The 12,517-nt window shown below is 44.1% G+C and overlaps 1 protein-coding gene across 11 annotated transcripts in view; it reads left to right on the top strand.

Annotated features, from left to right (window-relative positions):
- The window catches only part of TENM3 (teneurin transmembrane protein 3), a 1,301,596-nt gene that overhangs the window by 1,216,606 nt on the left and 72,473 nt on the right, over positions 1-12,517 (top strand). For 7 of the 11 annotated variants that reach the window (XM_040490383.1, XM_040490387.1, XM_040490391.1 and 4 more), the window contains 3 exons: positions 244-270; positions 1,848-1,868; positions 2,787-2,933. In XM_040490383.1, the coding sequence (XP_040346317.1) occupies positions 244-270; positions 1,848-1,868; positions 2,787-2,933 (195 nt within the window). The remainder of the gene's footprint in view (positions 1-243; positions 271-1,847; positions 1,869-2,786; positions 2,934-12,517) is intronic. The other 4 variants (XM_040490392.1, XM_040490393.1, XM_040490386.1 and 1 more) reach the window with 3 other exon arrangements.

The raw sequence follows: 12,517 nt of genomic DNA on the forward strand, positions 1-12,517 counted from the left end.
GGTAGTGTTACCTGCATACTGTCCTTGCACATGCGGAGTATTTCCTGGAATCATGACCACATGAGCTGAAACGTGGATATATTGCAGTGTTAGAAGATAATGAAGTACATCTCTGTCGTGTGATGTGAATCTTATGTCGGCTGCAGCTACTCAATTTGCATGTAAATTCTGAAAATTTCCTTGTCCCATGTGACACTTCTGAAATGTCTGTCTGTTCTTTTTTTTCCTTTTTAATTTCTCAAGCTCACTATTTGGATAAGATAGTTAAAGGTACTGTATACTTGCTCTTTGTTGACATATCTCCATATATCTCTATATATAACTGTGTATCAGATCATACCAGGTATGAAATTAGACTGTTTCTCATGCATATTTTTTGTAAATTATAAATGAGGCTTACATTATGTGAAATGCCTTGGATTTAAAGGACTGAGACTTCGGTGTCTGTGTCTCATTTTTATAATTTTGGGTTATCACAGATTTCATCCCTATGTAAGAGCATTAGTTTTCACCGGAACCAAAAACTGAAGATAACAGTATATTTGCTGTTTTTTGTTTATGCTTCTTTCTTTCTTTTTTTTTTTTTCTTTGCCTTAAGAGCTTCGCTGTTGGCAGTTCAGCTAACGAGCCTTAAATTCTGCCTTGAAGAATCACAAACGCTTACTCTCTTATCACAGAATAAGAAATTGTCAATCTAAAGAAGATTCTGGATAATATATGTTGAGAGCAATCTCATTTATCCTTATATGGAAACTTCTTTGGCTTCTTCTAAATGTTTCAAAATATATGTGATATCATAATTTATGTTCTGTTATTTTCTGAGAAACAACAAAATTACCGTGCATTCCGTAAAACAGAAATGATAACATGGCTCAGCAGAAAACAGCAGATTCTCGTCTCTTCAGTTCTCGTAGAAATAGGTGGAAAATATTTTTTCAGAAGAGAAAACTCCCTCCCCCTTTCTCCTCAGATTACCTATTTTCTATTCCTTGTTTGTGCTTTTCATTAGAATATGACAATATTCATGGCAATATCCAGGCTTTCATATAATAAGTCTTGGGTGCGTGCAGTCAGCTGCGGCACCTGTCAGTGGGACGATTAAATCTTTCTTTTTCGTTAAAAACAAAACAAAAACGTTTGGAAGGAAAATTCACCTTTTAGGTATTGAAAATCCATAAATGCAGATGGTAATTGTCTGAAAGAAAAGAAGCAGCAGAATTAATCCTATCCTGACCTGATGGTATCCATAAGTATAATTTCATTTTGCCACAAGAGACTGTCAGAACACTCTTCTGCCTATTAGCTCTAATCTTAAGAGACAGACTGTCTCTTGGAGATATTTTCATTTCAAGTGCCACAGTGGAGGAGGGGAAACCGATATATGAATAATTCTTTTAATACAGACATAAAACAAACATCTTTAAACAGATCGTTCCCTTAAATTTCGTCACCTAGACAAGAGTAGCATTCTAATTATAAGAAGCCGGGTAACAAACCCCAGTGGCTATAGCAAGCACTTTGGGCCAATATGTATTTTGCGCCAAATTATAAATAATTCACTCCAAAGAGTTCTGATTAATAGCCCATTATTCTTATAGTTTTGGAGCATTTCTATCCTTGTTTCTGTCAGTGTCCCATCACACTCATAGACCAGAACACCAGAGACCAGAATTTACCTAAGTGTCATCCTCATAAACAGATCATTTGGCTGCCAGATATCATCAGTAGGAAGTGGCAAAAATTGTTTTTTTTTTTTTAATGTCATGTTAGACTGAAACAATTATAGATTTTGGATATATTAAATTATTTTAATTGTTTCCCAAATTTTCCCTCCTTGCCCATAAAAGCAGACAAGATAGGATATAAAGGTAACAGCATAAAAGCCTTAGGGAGATTGTCACAAAATATCACTCTTCGCTATCTGTCTTGAAGCACGTCACTACCGTGTTTTTGTTCAGTCTCTCAATGTTTTATTGTGGTCCTTATGGTATTTCATTTTGTCCGTCCTAAGTAATCAAATATGCACAGCTATTACATTTAGTTGGAAATCCTGTCGGTCCTGTCCCATCCGTATGCAGCCTGAATCCTGATGTTTGTTAGAATAGACGCTAAAGCTGCTTCACTATTTCCTGGGCTTTGCTTATTCTGTGAAAAGGAATGTACTCTTGGCATAAAGTATAGTCATCAATCCTGGCCTATACTTTGTGCACTTATTTAATGCACTGTAATTTCACATGAAGGTACGGCAACTCTGAGGCCAGATAAAATTAACGTTCTCTTGTTAACATCGTTCGCATCCTCATACCGGCTTCCACGCTTTTGAATTTAGAGGGAATTTTTTAAAGCAACGAGGTGCTTTAAGAAGGCACGTCCTGATGAGTGACCGCTACCGTTTACAAGAGATCGAAAATCTATGCCAGGGATTCTGAAATTACCTTGTCGAGGTGCTTTTTCACACCATACAATCAACCTTGCTGCTTTGCCAAAGGAAAAAAAAAAAAATTAAGTTAATTTTGTCTGGCCTGCAGCTAGTTAGCGGATTGTCGCATATATTTCTGTCCTGCACAGGTAAGTGGTGTCTCAAGGGTCAGGCCAATCAAAGATGCCACTTGGATAAGAATTAGATTCCTTAGAGACTGTTGCTGTTTCTATCCATGTGCAATTACAGTATTTGTGCTGTTTACAAAGGCCTGTTCCCACTAAGTGTCCCTTATCTGTTTATTTTAGGTGCGAAAACTTTCAATCCTCAAATCGCTTGTGTTTTCCTTCTTTGTCTCCTTTGACAGAGGGTTGTCCTGGTCTGTGCAACAGTAATGGGAGATGCACGCTGGACCAAAACGGCTGGCATTGTGTCTGCCAGCCAGGGTGGAGAGGAGCGGGATGTGATGTGGCCATGGAGACTCTCTGCACAGACAGTAAGGACAACGAAGGAGGTAAGAGATGCGGAGCGTGAAAACAAGCGCGTGCCAGAGCGCGGGTTCGTAAGTTACACAGTTACCTGGGTGCCAAAAAAATCCGATCCCCGTACGTGACGTGGACTGAAAACCATAGGCGCGCCGATAGAGTGATTTTGCTGTTTTCTCTGAAACAAATGCAAGCTGATTCTCATCCAGGGAAAAGGCAAGGGAACCACGCTGCTGACTGTATAAAGTCCGTTGTTCTCCCTTGCTTTGCCTCACCTCCAGGTGACAACTCTCCTCACCACAGCGCGGGCAGTGTTTTAATAACTAAACGTTCCAAAACACGCGGGGCACTTCGCAAGCTCTTCGGATGAAAGGCGGGGGTGGAGAAAAGTCAAGTAGGAAGGAAAGAGAACAATCTCCCTGAAGCTGCGTTCTTGGCGTCTTTTCATCCTAAACGTCACAGCCGGCTAGAGAATCGCGATAGTCCACCCAGTGTAGGCCCTTGGTTAAGAAATCAGTCTTTCCCCTGTTGGGCCCATCCTTCCGTCCTCCGTGCTGCTGTCTTCCAATTTCGGGAGGATAAGGAGGGAGGGCTGGGGATTACTTCTCCGGCGGGAAAGCAGGTGCACCTGACAGCTGCTGGGTTTGGGCATAGCTTTAGGACTGAGTTTTCGGAGGGATTCGGTTCCTATCGGGGGCTCCGCGGTCCCTTGCTCTGTGAGTGAGGATGGTTGCCTACCCGCTCCTTCGTTCCACCTGCTCTTTAGGGAATGTCCACGTGAGCAGTAGAGTGTGGGGAAAGGTGCAGGTTTAGGAGACAGATCTTCACTCTGCCCGGTGCCTATGAGACTTGACAATTGCTTCATCTGTAAAATAGCAACAGTAGAGTTTGGTCAAGGACTGAGGGAGAGCCTGGATGCAAGGTACTTAGCATGCTGCAGACACGTAGTAAGTCGTAAGTAGCAGCCGCTGTTACTCAGTCTTCCTTTTGCTTTCATCTGGCCTCGTTGAAATTCATAGGAGGTTGTCAGGGAAGATTTAACAGTCTTTTCTTTCCTGCATAGAGTGGACCTCACTACTGTTCTCTAGGAAGCAGAGTGACCAGGACCAACCCTCAACCTCCCCATCACGCACATGCACACACATACACATGCACACACACATACACACACAGGCATGTGGACATACACACACATGCGCAAACACAGGCACGTGCACAGACATTCACACACAAGCACACGTGCACATGCACGCAGACATGTGGACACACACACACACACACACACGCACCCACACAGGCACAGCATGCACACACACACACACACACACGCACACACTAGCTTGTGCCTACCGCCATTCTCAAACAAATGTTGTTTGTGCCTCGTCTTCCTGACAACGGCGGCCATTCTCCCCTTAGTTGCTAGCAGACTCTTCAGGTTTCCCTATTTTTTTTAACCTGGACCATCTAGAAATTTGAGCCACAATTTTAAGCCAAAGCCTCTTTTCCTTTTGCTCCTGATAGATACGTTGGTCCTTAGCCCTCAGAGCCTTTTCTGCCTAACGATACCTTGTCGCCTCGATCCCCCTTAACCGTGGGCTTTGTAGGAATGGCAGCCTTAATCCTCTCCCACCGCAGCCCAGATGGCAGCTTTCCTCCCTGCTTTTCCCCAAGAAGCCCCTGCCCCATTGTTTTCTGTTGCCTGGGGAGGGAGGAGAGACCTTCTCTCCCTCCTTGATCGTATATTCCAGGTTTTGTCTTCTAAAAGGAGATTGCACCGAGGAGGTTACGGACTCTCTCCGAGGGAAGCAACTGGCAGGGCTGGATCTGCAGAGACATGGCAGAGTAATTTAGGGGCTAATCAACTCTTTAGTGTGGTTATCAGCCAAGGAGGCTTTTCCCTTGCTTCAAAATGTATCAGCCGCGAATTGGCCTGTTCCCCCTTTGTTTATTCTCATTAGCATGAAACCATGCTATCTCTAGGCTTCCCTCTCCAAGGAGAAACCTGAGCCGACGGAAGACCTCTTGTGGATTCTTTACTTATCTCCTATAATTTGTATTCCTGTCCCTAACCTAATTTTGTTGATCTTGGGAGAAGGTAGCTCAATGCCAGCTGTATTATACCCGGAGATCTTAACCCGGGTGCCTTATAACCTAAGCTACACGGTTGTTTGAACTGAAGCGGGGACTACGTGAATAGAGACGAGTCAAGACACACAAGCTGGCCAGTACGTGGGCTATCGGTATCATGATGTGAGGTCAGTACAGCAGAACGTTTAAAATAAGGACCGTACCTGAAATGTCAAGACGTATGCTCACTCGTGCTGCTATAGATCCGTTGTTCAAAGCCTGTTGGTCAGACGATGAATTAGCCAGAAAGGAGCTAAGTGACTGAGGAAGGAGAGCAGATGACGAGGCTGATTTGGCCCTGGCCCGCATGTCATACGAATAGCCACTAGTTCAGCCTGTGCAACATTATACGACACAAGAACAAAGAAGATTGCTTAGTATCCCCGGAACTAAAGAAGGAAGATACATGAAAAAATTTTTAGAGGGGCGCCCGGGGTCACTCAGTCAGTGAAGCGTCCAACTTTTGGTGTCAGCTCAGGTCATGATCTCACAGTTCGTGGGTTCAAGCCCCGTGTCAGGCTCTGCGCTGGCAGCGTGGAGCCTGCTTGGGCTTCTCTCTCTCTCCCCCCCCCCGCCCCTCCCCCATGCACGCTGTCTCTGTCTCTCTCAAAATAAATAAGTAAACCTAATTTTTTTTTTTAGAAAGGACAACACATTTGGGTAGATAGTGGCATTTTTTCCTTAGATCAAGCGTCCTCCTTTCACTCTAAAACGTGCTTTTCTTTACCAAATCCGGCTTGACCCATCTGCTGCCTAAGCCTACGGATCCTCAAAATCTAGATCTCACGAAACAGGTGTTCGTCTTTGCCCACAGAGCCCGACTGCCCCTTTATGTCTCTAAAATGCATAAGAGACAGCAGTCTTATGAGGGAATTCTTCAGGAGGCCCGGAAGGAAGAGACTACCAATAAAATGGGTTGCAGGAATCTATCTTTAGCCACTCCCCTGACACCCACATGGTCGTGTCGTGGGAGGTGACTCTCCTGTCCGGTTGGACCCGGTTTCTTTAAGGCTCAAACACTTGTCATGCATGTAAGGCCACCAGCCTTTCAGAACTAAGGGCAGTGTTTTACCTACAGTACAGGCCCTGACAAAGATCCCAACTCTTAATGGAGTCAACCAGGCTCCTCTCCAACATGCTTCTCAAATCTAGCTCCAGGTATCAAACAGAGGTTGTTAGGGAAGATCATCTGGACAAAGGCAGGCAGTGGAATAGAAGATTTTTAAGTCACCCGGTGGAAGTGACAAACGAATGGTCGCTGGACCGGTAATTGTCCATAACATCTCCTAATGGAGCGTGTAGACACTTTGGAAACCACGACACTAGATCCTGCCCTCTCTGAGGAAGCTTTCCGAGCAAAGGATCAGCAGTGCATGGCCGGCCTTGGCTTACGAAGACTTCTCCAACTCTTCCTTCGCCTGCAAAGTTAACCTCCCTCGGGCTCAGCCGTTGCCCATTCCTATCCCAGAACTCGCTCTGATGGTGAAGTTGCTAAGATCAGAGAGAGGGCAGGTGAAGAGCTGGGAACGGGTCGCCCTGAAGTGCAGCGCGACCTGGGCTGGGGTGTCAGACCAGGACCCTGTTTTGCCTCATTCCGTAGGTTCTGGAGTGTCTCCATTAGCCTCTGAAACGGCCCCCCGCTGTGGAACACAGGCTGTACCCTAGGCTTTCACCTTCCCCTCCGCTGGGATAGCCTTTGTATTTCTTATTGCCACCAGGAAAGACTCTTTGGTTGCACGTGATGGAAATTCCACTCAAACGGACTTAAGGTTTTAAAAAAGAAACACTTCTTAGCTTATATCACTGAAAAACTCAGAGATCACTGCACCTGGGTGTTGACACAATGGCAACAGAAATCTGGGCTAATTCATCTGTCAGCTCTGCTCCGTGCCACGGTGGTACCACTGTCTGACTGTCTCTTCCCCAGAATGACCCCCAGCGGCTCTACGTTTACATTCCACAGCATGATAACCCTAGTACAAGGAGACAACCTTGTTGGGTGGTTACTGCAGCCTAGGTGTGAGCCTGACCCTCGTCGGCCCGAAGTATGCCCCCTGCCCAAAGGAAAGTTGAGATTCTGTCCCCAGAAGAGAGGGGTATGGATGCTGGATAGACAGAAGGAACAGATTCCACTCCAGGGATATTAATAGCTGTCCACAGCACTTAGTTTTAGGATAACCAGGGAATACGCGCCAATAACTATTTCATATAACGAATAGATTCCTGTTCATCTCAGGAAGGATCTTCTTCTACTCTTTTTCTCCTTCTTTCCCCCCCCCGCCCCCCTCCAAATTATAGCCTTCTCACTCGAGAACGAGAAAAGTCCGTGCTTTCCATGCCCGAGATTGGCAAAGCAGCTCTCCGGCTCCCCCTACATACTTTGATAAGCATCCTCGCCCTTACCTAGCATACCCACTGAGAATCTCACTCAGTAGAGGCTTTCTTGATTTGATTTGATTTGTTTTAATGTTTATTCATTTTTGAGAGGAAGAGCGGGGGAGGGGCAGGGAGAGGTGGGCAGAGGATCCAAAGCAGGCCGTGAGCTGACAGCCGTGAGCCCAACGCGGGGCTCGAACTCACAAATGGTGAGATCGTGACCTGAGCCGAACCCGGACACTCAACTGACTGAGCCACCCAGGCACCCCAGGTTTCTCGATTTTAAATGGCTCCCCATAGCGTGAGCCCACTATGCAAGCCTCGGAATGCCAACACCTTGCCAAAGGCAATTCTGTCTACCTTCATAGAAACTCAAGATACTTATGAACAAGGTGATTTCTCCAAAATATGTGATCTCTGACAGTTGTTACCATGTTTTTATCTTCCTAACTAGAGTTCCCTCCGACATCTTGCTTCTCTGTCTGGTCCTCTAGTGGATAGGTCCCCTGTGGGTTCTTACAGCATGGGACTCAAGTCTTCTCTTAGAGACTGGGTGACTGAGGGCACAGAACTACTAAACTTTATGCAAGAACAGTGATATGCCAAAATACAATGCCAGCAGTGATGCGGCTTACTTGTAGGTAGAGTTTTTTTGGTTTTTTGTCCTTCGGAAGTATGACTTTCTGGGGATGTGTCAGGAAGAGGTACCTAGAACAGGTTAGTTTTGTTTTGTTTTGTTTTGTTTTTGTTTTGTTTTTTTTAAATTTTTTTTTCCAACGTTTATTTATTTTTGCGACAGAGAGAGACAGAGCATGAACGGGGGAGGGGCAGAGAGAGAGGGAGACACAGAATCGGAAACAGGCTCCAGGCTCTGAGCCATCAGCCCAGAGCCCGACGCGGGGCTCGAACTCATGGACCGCGAGATCGTGACCTGGCTGAAGTCGGACGCTTAACCGACTGCGCCACCCAGGCGCCCCAGTTTTGTTTTTTTTAAGTGGAGGCTGATGATAATGGAGAGGAAAGCACAACTCAGTAGAGGTTAGTCAGAAATTAGAAAGATAAAAACAGTAATGAGAGAGAGAATACAAAGGAAAGGTTCAGACTGCAAGGAAATGTAGCAGTGTGCTGGCGGTAAAAACAGAAATGGAAGAATGAATGAAATGTTAATGTAAGCAGCAGAAGGAGTGTGATGAATGGGCAGGAGCCGTCTAAGTTTGGAGATTACCAAGTGAAAATAGGAAATGTTTGAAAAGAGAATCTTAAGGACTTCTAGCAGGAAGATGAGACTGTTGTGTTCTCCAAACACATATTCAAATAAGAATTAAATAAATAAAAGAGAGAGTAACAGAAGTGGGAAGAAAGGGGGGAAATGGCTTTAATAAAGAAGAGGTGGCTCAGTCGATTAAGTGTCCAACTCTGGATTTCTGCTCAGGTCATGATCTCACAGTTTGTGAGTTCGAGCCCCACATTGGGCTCTGCTCACTGTAGAGGCTGTTTGGGATTCTCTTTCCCTCTCTGTCTTCCCCACCCCTGCTCGTACTCTCTCTCTCAGAATAAATAAATAAATGTTAAAAAATTATCTATAGCTATGGAAAAAAAAAAGTAGAGGAAGAAGAAGAAAAAGGGAGGGAGGGAGGGAGGAAGAGAGGAAAGAAAAGGGAAAAGGGAAAAAAAAGGATTACAGGAGATCATAAGTACTTCCCGAGAAGATTCCAGATATCAGAACACAGAACGGCATTCAGAGACTCAGAGCATTAAAATGTATTTTCCTGGGGCGCCTGGGTGGCGCAGTCGGTTAAGCGTCCGACTTCAGCCAGGTCACGATCTCGCGGTCCGGGAGTTCGAGCCCCGCGTCGGGCTCTGGGCTGATGGCTCGGAGCCTGGAGCCTGTTTCCGATTCTGTGTCTCCCTCTCTCTCTGCCCCTCGCCCGTTCATGCTCTGTCTCTCTCTGTCCCAAAAATAAATAAACGTTGAAAAAATAAATAAATAAAATGTATTTTCCTGGTGGATCATGATTTGGGGGACAAATTAGTATGAGTTTGAAAGACTCTAGGAGAGACTCAGGTTGTCTGAACCCTTTCACTCCCCACAGAATTTTTAGAGCAAAGCAAATCACATTCAAGGAAAGAGAAGCCCAGCTTGTACCCTTCGAAGCAAAGCTCCCAGTAGCTTCCTGATAGTGTATGAGAAACATGAGGTTTTCCCACGATCTCTGAGTAAGTTTTAGAGGCGGAGGAAAGCCAGAGGCACACAGGCTGAAACTCCAAGTCCACCCTCGTTTCACAGCCATTACCAGCGGCTGCCACGTCAGGCTTCGCAATGTAGAAACGGGCAGTGCACGGGACCTCTTCAGAAACAGGTCTCTGTGTTACACGTCTCCACCCTAAGAACCTCTGCAGAGGGCACCTCAGTGACTCAGTCGGTTAAGTGTCGGACTCTCAGTTTTCAGTTCAGGTTATGACCTCGCAGCTTCGTGGGTTCGAGCCCCACGTCGGGCCCTGTGCTGACGGTGCAGAGCCTGCTTTGGATTCTCTCACTCTCTCTCTCTCTCTGCCCCTCCCCCACTCATGCTGTCTCTCTCTCAAAATAAAAGATAGACTTAAAAAAAAAAAAACCTGCATTAACGAATTAATTTTTTGGTAGTAACCATAGTATACACACAGTGCTTTCTCAATGCCAATTTGCGAATTGCCATTTCTCAAACGGTTAACTGCTGTCAGCAACTTGCTGTGCATATTTCCGCTCCTTCTTCCATGAATTTATAGGCACATTTATGGTTTTAAAATTAAGTGGGATTAGTGCTATTCTAAATTTGATTCTGCCAAAGAACCTTAGAGATTTTTTTTCAGCCAGTAAGTACGAAGAGGCATACCTTAGTCTTTGTAAGAGAAGCACAGCTGTAGTCACTAATGTTACCACTACTCCGTTTGTGATAAGTGTTAGCAATAACCTCGTGTTGCTGGGTTTTTTTTCCCCGCTCTTAGTATAAAGACAAGTCTGTAGTGAATCTGTGTGTGTGTGTGTGTGTGTGTGTGTGTGTGTGTGTGTGTGCCTGCATATAAATCCTTATGTAAATGTACAAATACTTCTTTTGGGCAGATGTTAAGAAGCGAAATTTCTAGGTGGAGGGGTGTTTAAACTTTTTAATTTTCGTGGCCAAATTGCCTCGCATGTGGGTTTTGCCGCTATGAGCTTCATCAGAAGGAGAGTGCTTATTTCTCTGTGCCCATGGTCTGCAGGTGATCATTGTACAGAAACAAAACTGTCCAACAAGTGAAAAATAGGAATGTTGTCTGACAGGTGAAAGTGACTCCCATCTTTATTAATTTCATTTGCATTGCTCTAATTACTGGCTAGATTGATGATCCTTATCTATGTTTCTTGGCCATTTGTATTTCCTCTTTTGCTAATTGTTTATTTATTTCTCTGGCCCGTTTTCTTCCTATTAGTTGTTTGACTTTTTTTTTTTTTTTAATTTTTAGAAGTATTTTGGTAGATGCTACTTAACAAATTCTTTGTTGGGTGTGTTGCAGATGTTAGGTATCTTTCATCATGCAGAAGTTTTCCCTGGTAGGAGGCAGATTTTTATAAGGTTTATCTTTTTATGAATTCTGGGCTGTGTGTCTTCAAAAATAAATAGGGCCTTTTCCTTTGAAAGATTATACATAGTGTTTCATACGTTTCTTCTAATGCTTTTTATACCTTTGTGGATTGTTTAATGTCCAATTAATCAAGACCTCTATTTTAAAATAATAACTGTTGGGGTAAAAAAAGAAACCAGAATTCAAGGATTAGCATAGTACTGGGGGTTGGAGAAGGGTGAGCAAATAAAACCAGAAGGTGTCTCTGCTGCCCCTTTAAGACATCATTTTGACCTGTTTCAATCTAATTATCTGTAGGAACCGAATCCATTCTTCCCTTCCTTCCAGAAAAACATTGTGCGCTGACATAGTGCCAAGAAGGATACTAGATACTGGGGATATGATGGCGAGCTCAATCAGCTCTCAAGGAGCTTCCCAAGCCATTGTCTGAGCTGCTGGCTGAAGCAATTGGGACAAGGGCCTGGGGGTCAGGGCGTAGAGAGAGGTCACGGTCTCCAGGCAGAGGAAACCATCAGACTGAAATGTAGAGAATGAGGAGTTGGGACACACCTGGAACTTGGGAAACGAAAATGTCGTGGAGATCTTGTCAAGGGACCACGATGGTGGCTTGAAGGCTGGTTTCTAGGAAATGGAAAGAGACTGATTCAAGAGATATTTGGGGTGAAGGAAAGAAGGACCTGGTAATTGACTCAGTGCAGAGAAAAAGGAAGGGAGGAGTCAAGGATGACATTTAGGTTTCTACTTGGAGAGACTGGACGGATAGATGATGGAATCATTCACTGGACTAGGAAATACAGAAGAAAGCAGCACATCTAGAGAAGATTAGATGTGTTTTAGATGCACTAAGTTTTTGATGCCTGTGTAATATCCAAATGGAAATATCTGGAAGGCCGTTTGTAGATTTGAAGTACAGAAGAATGATCAGCCTGGAGACATACATGAACATAGAGACCAAACCCGTGAAGAGACCACTGATACAGAAGAACAACAAGAGTAGACAGAGACACAAACATGATCCCAGTTCCGTCATAAACGAATTTCATGCGTTTCACAGAATGGTGACTTAGAAAAGTAATGAAAGGTAGACCTGGACACTTCAAAAATTCTGAAGTCTATGGATAAATTCCCTCAGAATAATTTATATCTTAATTTATAATTTCTATCTCTACCTCTAACTTGGATGGGGGAAAGGGGCTTCCTAATATTGTGGGGAGGGGCGGTGGACATTATCTTTTGAGTAAAAACAGAAAATTCATTAAAAGGAGATTCACCTGTTGGGATGAGCACTGGGTATTGTATGGAAACAAATTTGACAATAAATTTCATATTAAAAAATAAATAAATTTAAAAAAATAAACCAAGGGGGAAAAAAAAAAACCAAGTTCAAGTAGCCATAGCTGCTGAAAGAAGAAAGTGAGTTTTGATAAGCAGGTTAAAGCCAGCATAGAAGTAACCTAGGAAGAGACTTGGAATCAGAAGTTTTAATAATCTGACAAAGTATGTATTG

Source organism: Herpailurus yagouaroundi, unplaced genomic scaffold (assembly GCF_014898765.1).
Source record: "Herpailurus yagouaroundi ecotype Mexico unplaced genomic scaffold, PumYag 181, whole genome shotgun sequence".
NCBI classification, from domain to species: Eukaryota; Metazoa; Chordata; class Mammalia; order Carnivora; family Felidae; genus Herpailurus; species Herpailurus yagouaroundi.